Raw genomic sequence first — 12784 nt, 5'->3', positions numbered from 1 at the left:
TTGCCATTTGATAAACTGGTGATTTTTTTCTTAAAAAGTACCAATTTCTTACTCATGTGCTTGATTTGGGGGCTCAGAAATCCCAATACTCTTTTTCTTCTAAGTTGCTAATACAAAATAGGTAAAATGAGTGATGGCTAAGAATATTTTTGCTGCCCTTGGCCCAGTCGTCGTCATCAGCCTCATGATGAATCCTCAAAGGCAGAGAGAGGAACTTACTGATATTTGAATTATTAATTATTATTTTTTGGTTACATAAATTAACCCATTTATTTTTTTTTTAAATATTTTATTTATTTGACAGACAGAGATGACAAGTAGGCAGAGAAACAGGCAGAGAGAGAGAAAGGAGGAAGCAGGCTCCCTGCTGAGCAGAGAGCCCGATGTGGGGCTCTATCCCAGGACCCTAGGATCATGTCCTGAGCCGAAGACAGAGGCTTTAACCCACTGAGCCACCCAGGTGCCCCAAATTAACCCATTTATTAAAGACTAGCAGTGTTTGACTTGATGGAGCTTCTGCTGCTGGCTTTGCAGTTCCTTCAGACTGATGATGGCGGATGTTACTTTGACGGCAGAAGTGGTTGTGTAGGTCAAGGCACATCAGCTACCAGGTTCATGCACGAATCATGGTGCCACCTCTCATCTTTTCGTCTTGATTTTGCTGCAGAAAGAGCAAGGGTGCTGTGCATGCTGGGTTATTTCAGTTTTGTTTACTATTTTCCCAAGGGAGGCAACAATAACAGGTCCCATATTTACCATCATTCCAAGCTGCTCGGTGTATTTAATCATGTCCCCGCAAAGGAAGTCTGAGCCCTGAGGGTGATCTTTGTATCTTTAGGATCCTGCATGGGGCTGGGCACTCGGGAGCCCTGCAGGGAATGTTTATGAATGAAAACCTGGGTATTGAAAATAAATTTTACAGTAAGCTGCAGTTTCCCATTTCAGCAAATAGCTTTAGATTAAAGTTTTGAGGTACCTAGGAGCTGGATTAGGAAGATGGCAAGAGTTTTCTTTAAGGTCCTGTGTGTAAAATTTGGGGAGTTTAAAAACATGACCAAATTGCCGCCAGATGTGTTTTGGTATTCAGAACTTTTCAGATTTTAGGAAAATGATATAGTATCTGCATTTTACACTATGCAGTTAATTCCCTCAGGACATAATGCAAATGTGTGAAGATTCTGATAGCAAAAGCATATGAAGAGTCCTGTTACGTGTGAGGAATTAAGACATTAAGCAATTTCACATTAGTTCTGGTCAGAAGTTGCAGGTCAGTAAGGTCAGATCAGATCAAGTCTGCCAGTCAATGACTCTTCAAAAAAAAAAAAAAAAAGGAAACACCACCACTTAGTTCTAAAGCACTTTTGCGATCCTCAGGTTTGTATCTGTCAGCATCTGAGGACTGCCACGTCTTTTTCATTAACCAAAACTTTCTGTAGTCTTTTAATGAGTCATCTCTTCATTTTTTATTTCAAGTGGGTAGGTAAAAAATGTTGCTGTTTTTCTCATTTCCCCAAGGAAAACATAAAAGGCAAACATCTGAACAGTCTGGGGATTGTTTAGTCAGAATTTCCATCAGTATATTGTCTTCTCCAGACCTCATAGGATCCTCTGAGACAACTATTCTTACCATCCTTTTTTTTTTTTTTTTTTTTTTAAACAAAGACAACAGAGCAGTAAGGGTGAAACATCTCATTCTCATTCTAGACCACAAACTAAGCTAGTAGCAAAACTAAGACTCAACCTCCAGTCTTTCATCCAAGTCTGGAGCCCCTCTTCCTTCTCCCAAATCGTGTTTTCACAGAAAAAGCTTTGATGAAACTGGAAAATGAGCATTTGGGTATATGCTTGTCTAGAGTTTAATGAATATGCCTAAAGCCTTTTATTAATTTGAGTCATTTAAATTAGTTTGGCAGAAGTGGGCTGATCATTGTAAAGTTTGTTTTGATTATTTTTTAAGAGGGATGGACTTAAAAAGTTTAAGCTAATTTCAAGTATAGCATAATAAGGCTATATTTTTGCTATTCTCCCATTTTTGTCTGAACCGTTTAGATGTGTCTGGCATCAGAGGGGGTTAAAATGGAGGACTCAAAGCTAATAAAGGCGAAAGAATCAGATGGTGGAAGAATTAAAGAATTGGAGAAGGGAAAGGAACAAAGAGAAATAAAAATGGAGAAAACAGATGAAGCCAGGGTACAGAAGGAAGCAGAATTTGAAAAATCAGCTAAGGAAAACGTGAGAGATTCCAAGGAACTAAGAAATTTTGAGGAGCTGCAAATGGAGGATATAATGGATATAAAAATGGAAGATCCCAAAGAAATTAAAAAGGAAGAACTAGAGGAAGATCAACAATGTAGTCACTTCCCCGATTTTTCTTATTCTGCCAGTAGCAAGATCATAATAAGCGACGTTCCCAGTAGAAAGGATCACATGTGCCATCCACATGGAATTATGATCATTGAAGATCCCACAGCATTAAACAAACCAGAGAAGCTAAAAAAGAAAAAGAAGAAAAGCAAAATGGATCGACACGGAAATGATAAATCCACACCCAAGAAGACCTGCAAAAAGAGGCAGTCTTCAGAGTCTGACATCGAGAGTGTCATCTACACCATTGAAGCTGTTGCAAAGGGAGACTGGGGCATTGAGAAACTTGGAGCAACCCCTCGCAAGAAGGTCCGCACATCCTCAAGTGGCAAGGGAAGCATTTTGGATGCCAAGCCACCAAAGAAAAAAGTAAAATCAAGAGAGAAGAAAATGTCAAAGGAGAAATCCTCAGACACCACCAAAGAGTCAAGACCTCCAGATTTTATTAGTATTTCTGCCAGCAAGAACATTTCTGGTGAGGTGCCAGAGGGTATAAAAGCAGAACCGTTGACCCCCACGGAGGAGGTGTTACCACCCAGCCTATCGGGACAGGCCAAGCCTGAGGACAGTGACTGTCACAGAAAAATAGAGACTTGTGGCTCCCGGAAATCTGAGCGTTCTTGCAAAGGTGCTCTTTATAAAACCCTGGTGTCTGAAGGCATGCTCACCTCTCTGCGAGCTAATGTTGACAGAGGTAAGTGACTTCTGCAAAAATGAAAAGACTATGGAAACCTAGCCGATTTCTCCTTCAGACTCCTTGAGAAGCACCACCATAGAGAGCAGTGTGGTAGCAAAACAATATTTTACGTTTGTACAGTTCTTTGTGGCTTGTAGTTCATATACATCTGTCATTTTCCCTACACCATTGAGGAGATTTTATATTCTTTTTGTGGGTAGTTCTTAGGATTCAAAGTAATTCAAGCCTTTTTTTTTTTTAAACTGATATGGGTTGGCTTCTCGTTTTGAAGGATCAGCTGAGCATGTTTGGAGCTCTTAGTCTGGTTTTTTAAAACCAATGGAAAGAATTTACTGAATCAAGCAAGTATATTTGGCAGAATGTTGACCTATAGGCTCCCAAAGCAAATAACTTATCTAGCCCTCTCCATTAGGCACTCAAAACTTAAACTAAAGTGAAGAGCTCTTCAAAACCCTAAACCAGTTCATATGTACACCTTTATTTCACAGAGTGTTTTTTAAATAAATTCATCTGTTTTAAAATACAGCATCTGGCTAGGGAATTACCTCTTGCCAAGGTAAATTCCAGCTCAGAGATCTGTGAGTAATGGGTCTAACAAGACCTGAATGAAGATCCTTGGGAGTACAGAGTTCTCCAGGGATATCATTCCCATAAAGTCTTGGGGAAATTAGAATTAATAATGCCTACCAGCAAAAGGCTTCTGCACCTTAGTCTGAATCTCTAATGGAAAAACTGGTAGTAGTCTCTCTGGAGTCACACAGTACACACACTATCTGTTGAGTTGTGACAGGCCAACTGATCTCAGGACTGTACACTTTTTTTGTGTGTTGTATTCCGTCATGAACCACTTGGAGGACTCTGAAATTGAAACAGTTACAAATAGCATCGTGCAAATGATACCTGAGGGGTCAGCGAGGCAACCTCATCCCAATATACAAACTGCATTCTTTCCCTTAAATTTCCTTAGGGAAACGAAGCTCAGGAAAAGGAAACTCTTCTGACCATGAAGGGTGTTGGAATGAAGAAAGCTGGACATTTAACCAGAGTGGGACCAGTGGGAGCAAGAAGTTCAAGAAGACAAAGTCAAAGGAAGATTCTCTCCTTGGGTAAGTGCCTGTGAGCACAGTCAGCACACTGCTTGGAACCTAAGTGTAAACATAAATCTCTAACTGCTTATTCTTGAGGATTCATACAGCACTTCTAGTCTTCGAGCACAGTAAGAGAACAGAAATCTAGCGTATCACATGTTCCCTGCTGGTAACGTGGTTCTGTGACTGACATTCATTCTCATTTTAGGTCTAGTATAAAGTATGTCGATTTTGGATGTAAGCCTGAGTTTGAATTGAGGCCCACCATGTATTAATGGTGTGACATTGTAAATCCTTTAATTTTGCCAGGACACACTTTGCCATCTGAGGTTTACAGTGGATATTCTATAAGCATGTTTACATTTTGCCCATTTTGCTTACTGGACGTATTTTATTTAATATTTCTAAAGGTTATGTATTGTGTTTATAAAATGACAGCTCAAAAATGCAAGGTAAATAAAATTATGTTTCTACCTCTATCTAACCTTTTTTGTTTAAACCATGTTTTATTGCTGTAAGATAAAAACGTGAAATTGACTATTCTCCTGCTACAGAGAATATTCAGTAATTAATTATGTGTTGAAATGCAGTCTCAAGCAAATAACATACATCAAGGTAAAGTCATTAAGAATTATTTCATTTTTAATGTTATTCCAAAGATTCTTAATATAAAACATTTTGTTAGGAGATTCAGTGCTTTATATTGGTATGGAAAGCATCTGCATATTCAGTAGTACTATTTTAAAAACCCTTCGAGACTTATTAGCCCCATTTGAAAAAGAATACATTGAATAGAAATAAGTACATCTTTATATTTTCCATATTTTTTCATAAGTGTGTTTAAAGTTATGCAAATTCCATGCATTGGGAGTATTGTATTTGGTTTATTCATAAATATTTGCGTTTCTGTTAGTGGAATAATTTTTCCCCCCTCGGAAGTTATAGTGCTTTTAGAATCTGGTTAATGCTAAGGCTCTACGTTATCACAAAGTAGGAGAGTGGGAATTATTTCTCGTGTTGTGAAATTCTCAGGATTATTTATTTTAAGGTGATATTTTTATAATTATGTATTTCCTTTCTAATATTTTAAATGTCCAAAATAGTTCGTTAGTTTTGCCTACACTGTGTTTAAACAGTTACATGAAAATTCTTGTATTTATTATTGTCAAATGGTATTTTCAAATGCAGAATTTCCTAAAAATGGGACCACTGAGTTCAGGACTGGTGCTCTTTACCTTCCAGAACTACCAGTGCCCTGTGGGTCTAGTCGCAGAGAGGAGCAGGTCTCAACTGCAGGCATTTTGAAGTCTTGGGGGAATAAAGCAGGCTTTAAGACTCTCCAGCAGAAAGGTTTCTGTTGCCTCCATTAGACGTAGCTGACCCTGTGAGAGAGGTGTTTCCTCCAGTCTTCTTTGGGAACAAGAAAAGTGAAACAATCTTTTGAAAATCTGTCTCTGAAAAGAGATTGGTTTGGGGGTTGTTTTTATTTTATTAATTTCTAAGGAAGGCGCATGTATGTAACTGGGACTTTGGTTTTTCTGCAGGCTTTCATCAACAGTAAATCTCTGGTCTTTGCTGTTTCCTCCCCTTTATATAGGCCTGTCAGAATTAGACTGGGTCTGCTTTGTTTAGAACACACCAACACAGTGGATGAACAGTGAGAAATCTAGTTCCTATCAGTCTTCTCTGAGATTCCTAAATGAGCATGTTAACCCCTTTTATCACAGAAAAGGTGCTGTTTGTAGCCGAGAAAAATTCACTGAGTATTGGCAGTTCTAACTTATAGACCTCCCCAAGTAAAACATAGGTGAGTATTCTAGGTGAAAAAAGAAAAGAAAAGAAAGCCCCAAGGGATCTTATGAGACCTAGCTTGCATTTTCCTAATATTCTTCTGGTTTTTCAGATTATCTGAGAAATTCACAAAATTATAGATCCCTTTCTGATAGTATCTGGTTACTGTCTGATTTTCCATTAGCACAAATGTCTTTGAACTGGATGAAAAGAATTTTGTTTAAGGACCGAGTGTCACTCCCACCTAACGTCTTCCCTGCTTTGATAGAACTGAGTAACGGCCTTTTTCCATTGACCGTTCTGATGGTCTTTGGGCTATCTTGTCTCTGCGGCCCAACTCTTGTATATTCCTCCAGACAGAACAGTTTTAGGCGACACAACTCAAATATAACCCCTGTGTAGCAGCCTAACACATGAGCCGTTAGCTTCTTGTAAGTTAATTCAAGGCTGCTCTCTTCCCAGAATGCCTTCCATTTTGCATCCAGGACACAGCCGTTCTGCTGTAGCTTCTCCCATCTGTTTAGGTTTCTTCTTAGTTAATAAGTCTCAGCAAGGATCCAGCAGGCATGCTGCCATGGTTGGGTGCGGGCCTTAGAGAGGCAGAAGCAGCCCAAGGATTTCCCAACTTTGCTGGTGCCATTTCTGAAGTCATCATGGTTTGCATTAAAGTGCAGCTGCCTCTCTGCCAGTGTGTTCATTGAAAACTGGATTTCCTCGTTGAGTGCTTCATCATCATCCTGGTCCACTCTCAGGAATGTTTCTGATATTCAGAATTTTTGTTTGTTTTCTTTGTGTGTTGGATATGTTTTAATCAAGTACTAGTCAATAATATTTTCTTAAAAAGAGAAGTACCGATCTATACCCTATTGCCAATAAGCTTGCCAATGTAGATACATATATACGAACCTTTAGAATGGGAAACTTGTCTGGATGGAATATGTATTGTACTGAACTTAATGAAAAATGTCCGTGCCAATGGAGAGAATTTCAAAAATATTCTTATATTTTAAATTACGTTTCTGCTTTTCTAAGGCAATAAGATAACCTTTCATGGGAATTGACTGAGAAAGCTGTGCTGATAACTCTTCTCAGGCATTTCTGAACAGATGTTTTTGTCCTTGCACAGAATTTATCAACAGTGCCCTAATTCTCGGGGACCCTGTTTTAAAATGGAATATCTTAAAATCTATCTTATATCATTTTCTGTTTAAATATTTATGTCATGTGCTGATCGATGCAATCCCCCTTCTCTTACTAGCTCAGCAAAGCTGGATGAAGAATTTGAAAAAAAATTCAACAGCCTCCCTCAATATAGTCCTGTTACATTTGACCGGAAATGCGTACCTGTCCCAAGGAAAAAGAAGAAGACTGGAAACATGTCCTCAGAACCGACTAAAACCAGCAAAGGTTAGATGTGTGCTATGCCTCTTGCTGAGAGGCTGGCATCTCTCTGCTCTTCTGTGCTTCTGCAGCTCCCTCTAGATACGTAATTGGATCTAGATTGAGGCAGTGATGTGGTAACCAGTTGGAATTTTAGCTTGCTTTCCGGGATTCTTAGTATGGTTCCTGCCTCGCTTCTCACTCCCTTCTTTCCCTCCTAATCTTCTCAGCCTCTGTTCTCTGCCATCTCGGCCTTCACATTTGCCCTGAAAGGTGTGGCTGTTTTGAAAGTGCTACACATGGTCTTCGACTTCCTGCTCTCCAGAATTCTAACTTGGAGATGTGGAGCTTTTCTTGAGCAGAAACTGCTGGCTGAGCCTAGTTCCTCTGTTCACTGTATCTGTAACAGGTTCGATTCTGGGACTGTGAAACGGTTTCATGTGCCTAATCAGAACACTCCATTCTTTACCAACTGTCTGAACCAAATGAAAATGAAGCCAAAAGCAAATAATCCTCCTCCAGCAGTACATTAAAAGTGGTTTTGTTAAGTTTAGAAAAATATTATTTAAGCATATTCATTTTGAAAAATATCAGATTCTTCCCTGTGGAGATCAGGGAAGCTTTCAAAATTATCAGCATGTCTTGGGTGGGTATCAGCATTCATCAAGGGCAACGCTGTAGCTCAGAGGGGGGTTTTGGAGAGTGTGAGACCACCGTTATATGGGGGATGGGGGCTGGGCTTCTCAGCATGGTAGCCTGCTCAGGACATTCAAGCATGATAAAGGGTTGTCCTGCCCAAAATGGCAGCACTGCTCTCATTGAGAAACTTGTCTTCTCGTTTTACTTAGGTCTCAAGATTGGTGGGGAAATGTACCTCTAGTTTTCCATACAGGTGTGAAAGACTTCATTCTCTTCATCTCCTATAAGGACAGTGAATGGAGAGATGATGAACTCAATGTGGCCGAGTTTCTGTTGGCGTGCAGGATTTGATGGAAGACTTTTTTACTTACCCTACAAAAGTGGCTACCTGTTGCCTGTTTCATGTCAAATCAGACCCTTTTTTGGTATATTTTAGATGGATGGATGGATGGATGGATAGATATAATATGATACATATCTTTGCATAAATCTTGCTAAATTCTAACATTCGTGGATAATGATCAGAGATAAATATTAATAAGCAGACACAATTTCATGGATTTAGAGGGACTGTATAAGGTCGAGGAAAAATTATGGTTTCTTTAAAGAAACTTAAACCTTTCTCCCTCAAGACCTAAAACTTCCCTTAGCACACTGCAGTTGACAACTGAGGAGGGTCGCTTTGAGATCTGTATCTCAAGGTAGATCTGTATGGTTAAAGAAAATTCCCCCTTTGTGATTAAAGGCAGAGAGGAACGTAAAAGTGATTTCAGAATTAGCGTGGTTTTTCCTCTGTGGTCAATAAAAATAAATCTAGTGAATAAAAAACTAAAAAAAAAAAATGTTGCATCACCAAGTTTGCTCATCTGGGAAAATAAAATACGGTTGTGTCGAGATCTTCCAAGATAAGTAGGAAAGAAATAAAGTAGCCTTGTTGACAGGTAGGTAGCTGAGCAACTGTAATGGATTAGCAAATGGAGTGACAGTCTTTGTGCCCTGGAGACATCTAGGAATAGGCAAAGGAGTCCACGAACCCAAAGATGCCAGGTGCCTTGAGCTCCTGTAATTCTTGGATTTAAAGTTGCTGATAAATACCTGACAAGCCAATAAAATGGAACTTAATTGATTGATGTACAGGATGTATTTTCTTCCTCCACTCCTGGTAGTTTGAGACATTCATTTTCAAGCCCTGAAGTTGGCCAAATTATCTATCAGGGAATGTAACAATAGATTTATTTTTGTAAAGCTATAAAACCCTGAGTTAGGATCTATTTTCATGAGACCTTCTCTTGGGTCTTAGTTATCTGTTGTATGTTTTTCCTCTCCCAGCTGAGATTAACAGTATTTCTTTCGATGTGAAGTAGCTTTTTGGAGCTTTGGATTATACCTCGTAGAGTATCATCTTAACTCTTCTGCTAACGCCTCTCAAACCACCAAGGCACTGGGTCCTTACAGTCTATCAGTAATCACGTAGGTAAGAGTGTTTCAAGACCGGATTTTGCTCTGCATTCTGACTCCTGGAGCAAAATGCAGTTACAATAAAGCAGAAACTAATATATTCTCTGTTTAGCAAACTAAAGAAATAGTATTTGTAACTAATTATAATTTGGCATTAGCAGCACCAGTGTACTATCCTACAGGTTATTAATGAAATTATCATACCAGCTGTGCTGTAATTGTCTGATCTTTAGAGGATAGGGAAGATTGTTTCCTTAGACTCTAGACTCTTTGCACCTTTGCATAATGAATTGTTCAAAGCAAAAACTGTGTATATGAGATCATTAGTTTATTAACAAAAGAGGATGTGTCCATAGGAAACTTCATTTCTTCTCCAACAGTTTGGTGTTTTGTGTATAGTTTCTCTTGTGTTTATCACTCAACAATTATTTGTTTTCCCCTGCCTTGTACTACACACTTCTTTTTAGCTGCTCCAGGTTCTATAAAATGTATAGAGTTTTTCTGAAATGGTGTTGAGAGGAAATGGTTATGTGTGCATTTATACAGTTCTAGATCTCAGCAACATAGTATCTGCTGAGGTTTACACTTCTGCTTTCCCAGTGGCCTCTTTGTTTACATCTCTGTTTCCAAGGAGTCTCTTCCTGTCCATTGTTCCTCCACCATCTTTGCCCTGCCCCCTATGTCTGTGTAAAGGGTCTTGTCAGAAACTCTACAATAAAAATGGATGAAAATCACTAAATGCCACCTTCCTCTGACTGGGCTCAGGCTACAGTATAAGAGGCAGACTCGACGACCTAGGAAAAGAATTTCCCTTTGCTTCTAAGAACAAATGACCTACTAAATTGAAATCCATCTAACTTCTGGTGCCGTTCAGCTGAGGCAACCCAAGCCTGCCATGTTTTCCGGTTTATCTCTCATAGTTATTTGTGTATGTTCAAATGAAGGCTTTAAAATCTAAGTCTAAATTTCATTGTAACTTAAGAGATAGGTTTTGACACATTATTTTAAGTATATTGTTAATGTATGAAGCACTTTTTATAAAAGTATCAGAAGTCAGAGTGCTCTACAGAATAGTAATTTTCAGAATAAGTAGGGTCATGGAGAAAAAGTTAATTGAGTTTAACTTAGAGTGTTTAAATTTTGTCCCAGCTTGACCCTTGACTTTGCTTCTCCTTCTGTATCTCTTCAGTCTTCTCACATTGTTCCTTAGCCTATTATCAAACATGCTGTCGGTCCTCATTTTTCTTCCAGTCCATGCTTATATTTTAAGACTGGAATTTCCAATGATTATGGATTTGAGATTTAAAAAAAAAAAAAAATCACAGTGGTAATAAAAGAAGCAGGTTTACAAAATTAAAGGTTGAGGACAGAATCCCCTGTTTGGGGTTGAGCCAAACTGAGGACCGAGAGCTGATGTCAGCCTGACCGGCTCTTTGTATCAGGAAGGTATAGCTTCCATTTTAGTAAGAACTCTCTGTTTTGCCCTTTTAAACTGTTTGAGCATCTTCATCACCACCAAACATTTTCAGGAATGTGGTGACAGCACATTTGTGGATGTAAAAGGCAGACCACCATATACAATCCTGAGCTCCGGAACAAGGCATTCTTGTCCAGCCCAGTGAGCTAGTTCCTGCCCCTCACTGAATCCCAACTTGATTGTGACTGGGTTTACTCAGACTTATTTAACTCAGCAGATCCACATGCCCAGCAGCTGGGAGCACTTTGCCATAAATTATGACAAAGGAATTTATTGCTTCATTGGTTATTTATTATTTATGTGTCTATTACAAAAATGACAGCCTAGTTTTAGAATGAAACTTTTGCTCTTTTTATAGCTTAGAAAGATGAAACCATGGAACCTGGGTGTAAGCCACCATCATTCGAGTCACGCATAACCTTTGTTCCCTACAACAGTTCTAAAGAACGAGGTTCACTTAATTCACCTTAACTGCAGACCTTAAAAAATTACCATACCAGGCTAATACTGAAGTGGCTCCTGTGTCACTACAGCTCCTTACCCTAAAATGTCCATTTTTTAGCAAACTGTGAATAATATCAATGTTTTAGAAAGGTTACTGTTAATGTCTCTGTCGCAGTCCTCTTATCTGCTCAGATTGGGGTTTTCAATTTCCTCCCCAGCTGTGAAGTTAGGTGCAAAGAAGATGGATAGCATCACAATACAGGCCATGCAGCCCCAAAATAGAGCCACTCCTAAGCTAGTTTCCATGCCAGCAACAAGTGATTTTTGTCATAAAGAAGTAGAAGCTGATTCAAACACTCTTTCAAGCAATTTGGTAGGGAGATGAGGGAAAGAGATAGGATCAGAACTTGGCCTAGTAGTTTAGTGAAAGACTATTACATTTTTTTAAAGATAATCTCTACCCACGACATGGGGCTGGAACTCACAACCCCAAGATCAGGAGTGGCGTGCCCTACCGACTGAGCCAGCCAGGCACCCTCCATTGCAATTTTTTGCTTCCTGAACCATTCCTTCTAAAACTCTTTTCTGCTTTTCACTTCCTACTTTCTTTTCTCTTTTCCCTCCATGTACGTTTCTGTGTTAAATAATTAACTAAGGAAAAAATGGTAGCGAATTTCCTCGTATGTGCTATTTATTAGAAATTTTGACTTTATTTTCCTTTAGACAAAATATCACACATATGTACCATAGTGGTGAGCAGAAGTCAGATCATTCATTTCTTGACTCTGAAATTGCTGCTTCTCAGTGACTGTAATTATATCTTGTCTATTACTCCTTCAATTTGTCACTTTCTTTTTTATCTGAAGTTTTGTTTTATAGCTATAGTTTAGGGGATGACTAGGAGCAAGGAAGTTTAAAAATAAAAGTCTACGGAAGATTCTCTATGTACTAAATCACTCTGGATGTTCTTTTCTCATGTTAAAATTGACAACCTCTATCTTTAGCTTTGTCCTTAAATTGTACTTTTCAGATTTCGCTGAGTATGGTTGGGTCTGAAAATATGTATCCTTTGCTTCTTTCTAACCCATTTCATCCATCCTTATGGTCCTAAGAGGTCTCAGAATTGTTTTTCTGCTTTCTCCCACTTTTCTTTCCTGTGATTGCCTGTTTATCATTCAGGTGCACCTGCCCTGGATTTCCTGGGTTGTATAAAATACATAGGAGGTAGTGACTGCAAATGGATTATAGAGAATACCTATAATATTAATGTAGCATGTACACATACTGTATATTTTTGTATTTGTTTATTTTCTTTACCTTGTTGCTCACTCCCTCACCACCCCCCCAAAAAAGTCAACAAGCCATTTTGTATCTCTGTTTCAAACCACCATCAGCTAATCCAGAAGTATTTGCTTTTGGTTATTTAAAAGAGTGACTTGGTGTGGT

At 38.8% G+C, this 12784-nt stretch overlaps 1 protein-coding gene across 5 annotated transcripts in view; it reads left to right on the top strand.

Moving 5' to 3' along the window:
* Positions 1-12784, top strand: part of LOC111147612 (BBX, HMG-box containing) — a 278763-nt gene that overhangs the window by 238334 nt on the left and 27645 nt on the right. For all 5 annotated transcript variants that reach the window (XM_022503790.1, XM_022503808.1, XM_022503800.1 and 2 more), the window contains 3 exons: positions 2050-3058; positions 4029-4167; positions 7199-7347. In XM_022503790.1, coding sequence (XP_022359498.1) covers positions 2050-3058; positions 4029-4167; positions 7199-7347 — 1297 coding nt within the window. The remainder of the gene's footprint in view (positions 1-2049; positions 3059-4028; positions 4168-7198; positions 7348-12784) is intronic.

This window comes from Enhydra lutris, unplaced genomic scaffold, assembly GCF_002288905.1.
Source record: "Enhydra lutris kenyoni isolate GAN:26980312 unplaced genomic scaffold, ASM228890v2 scaffoldscaffold2, whole genome shotgun sequence".
Taxonomy (NCBI): Eukaryota; Metazoa; Chordata; class Mammalia; order Carnivora; family Mustelidae; genus Enhydra; species Enhydra lutris.
The sequence above is the reverse complement of the archived record's forward strand: the minus strand, read 5'-3'. Positions and strand labels throughout refer to the sequence as shown.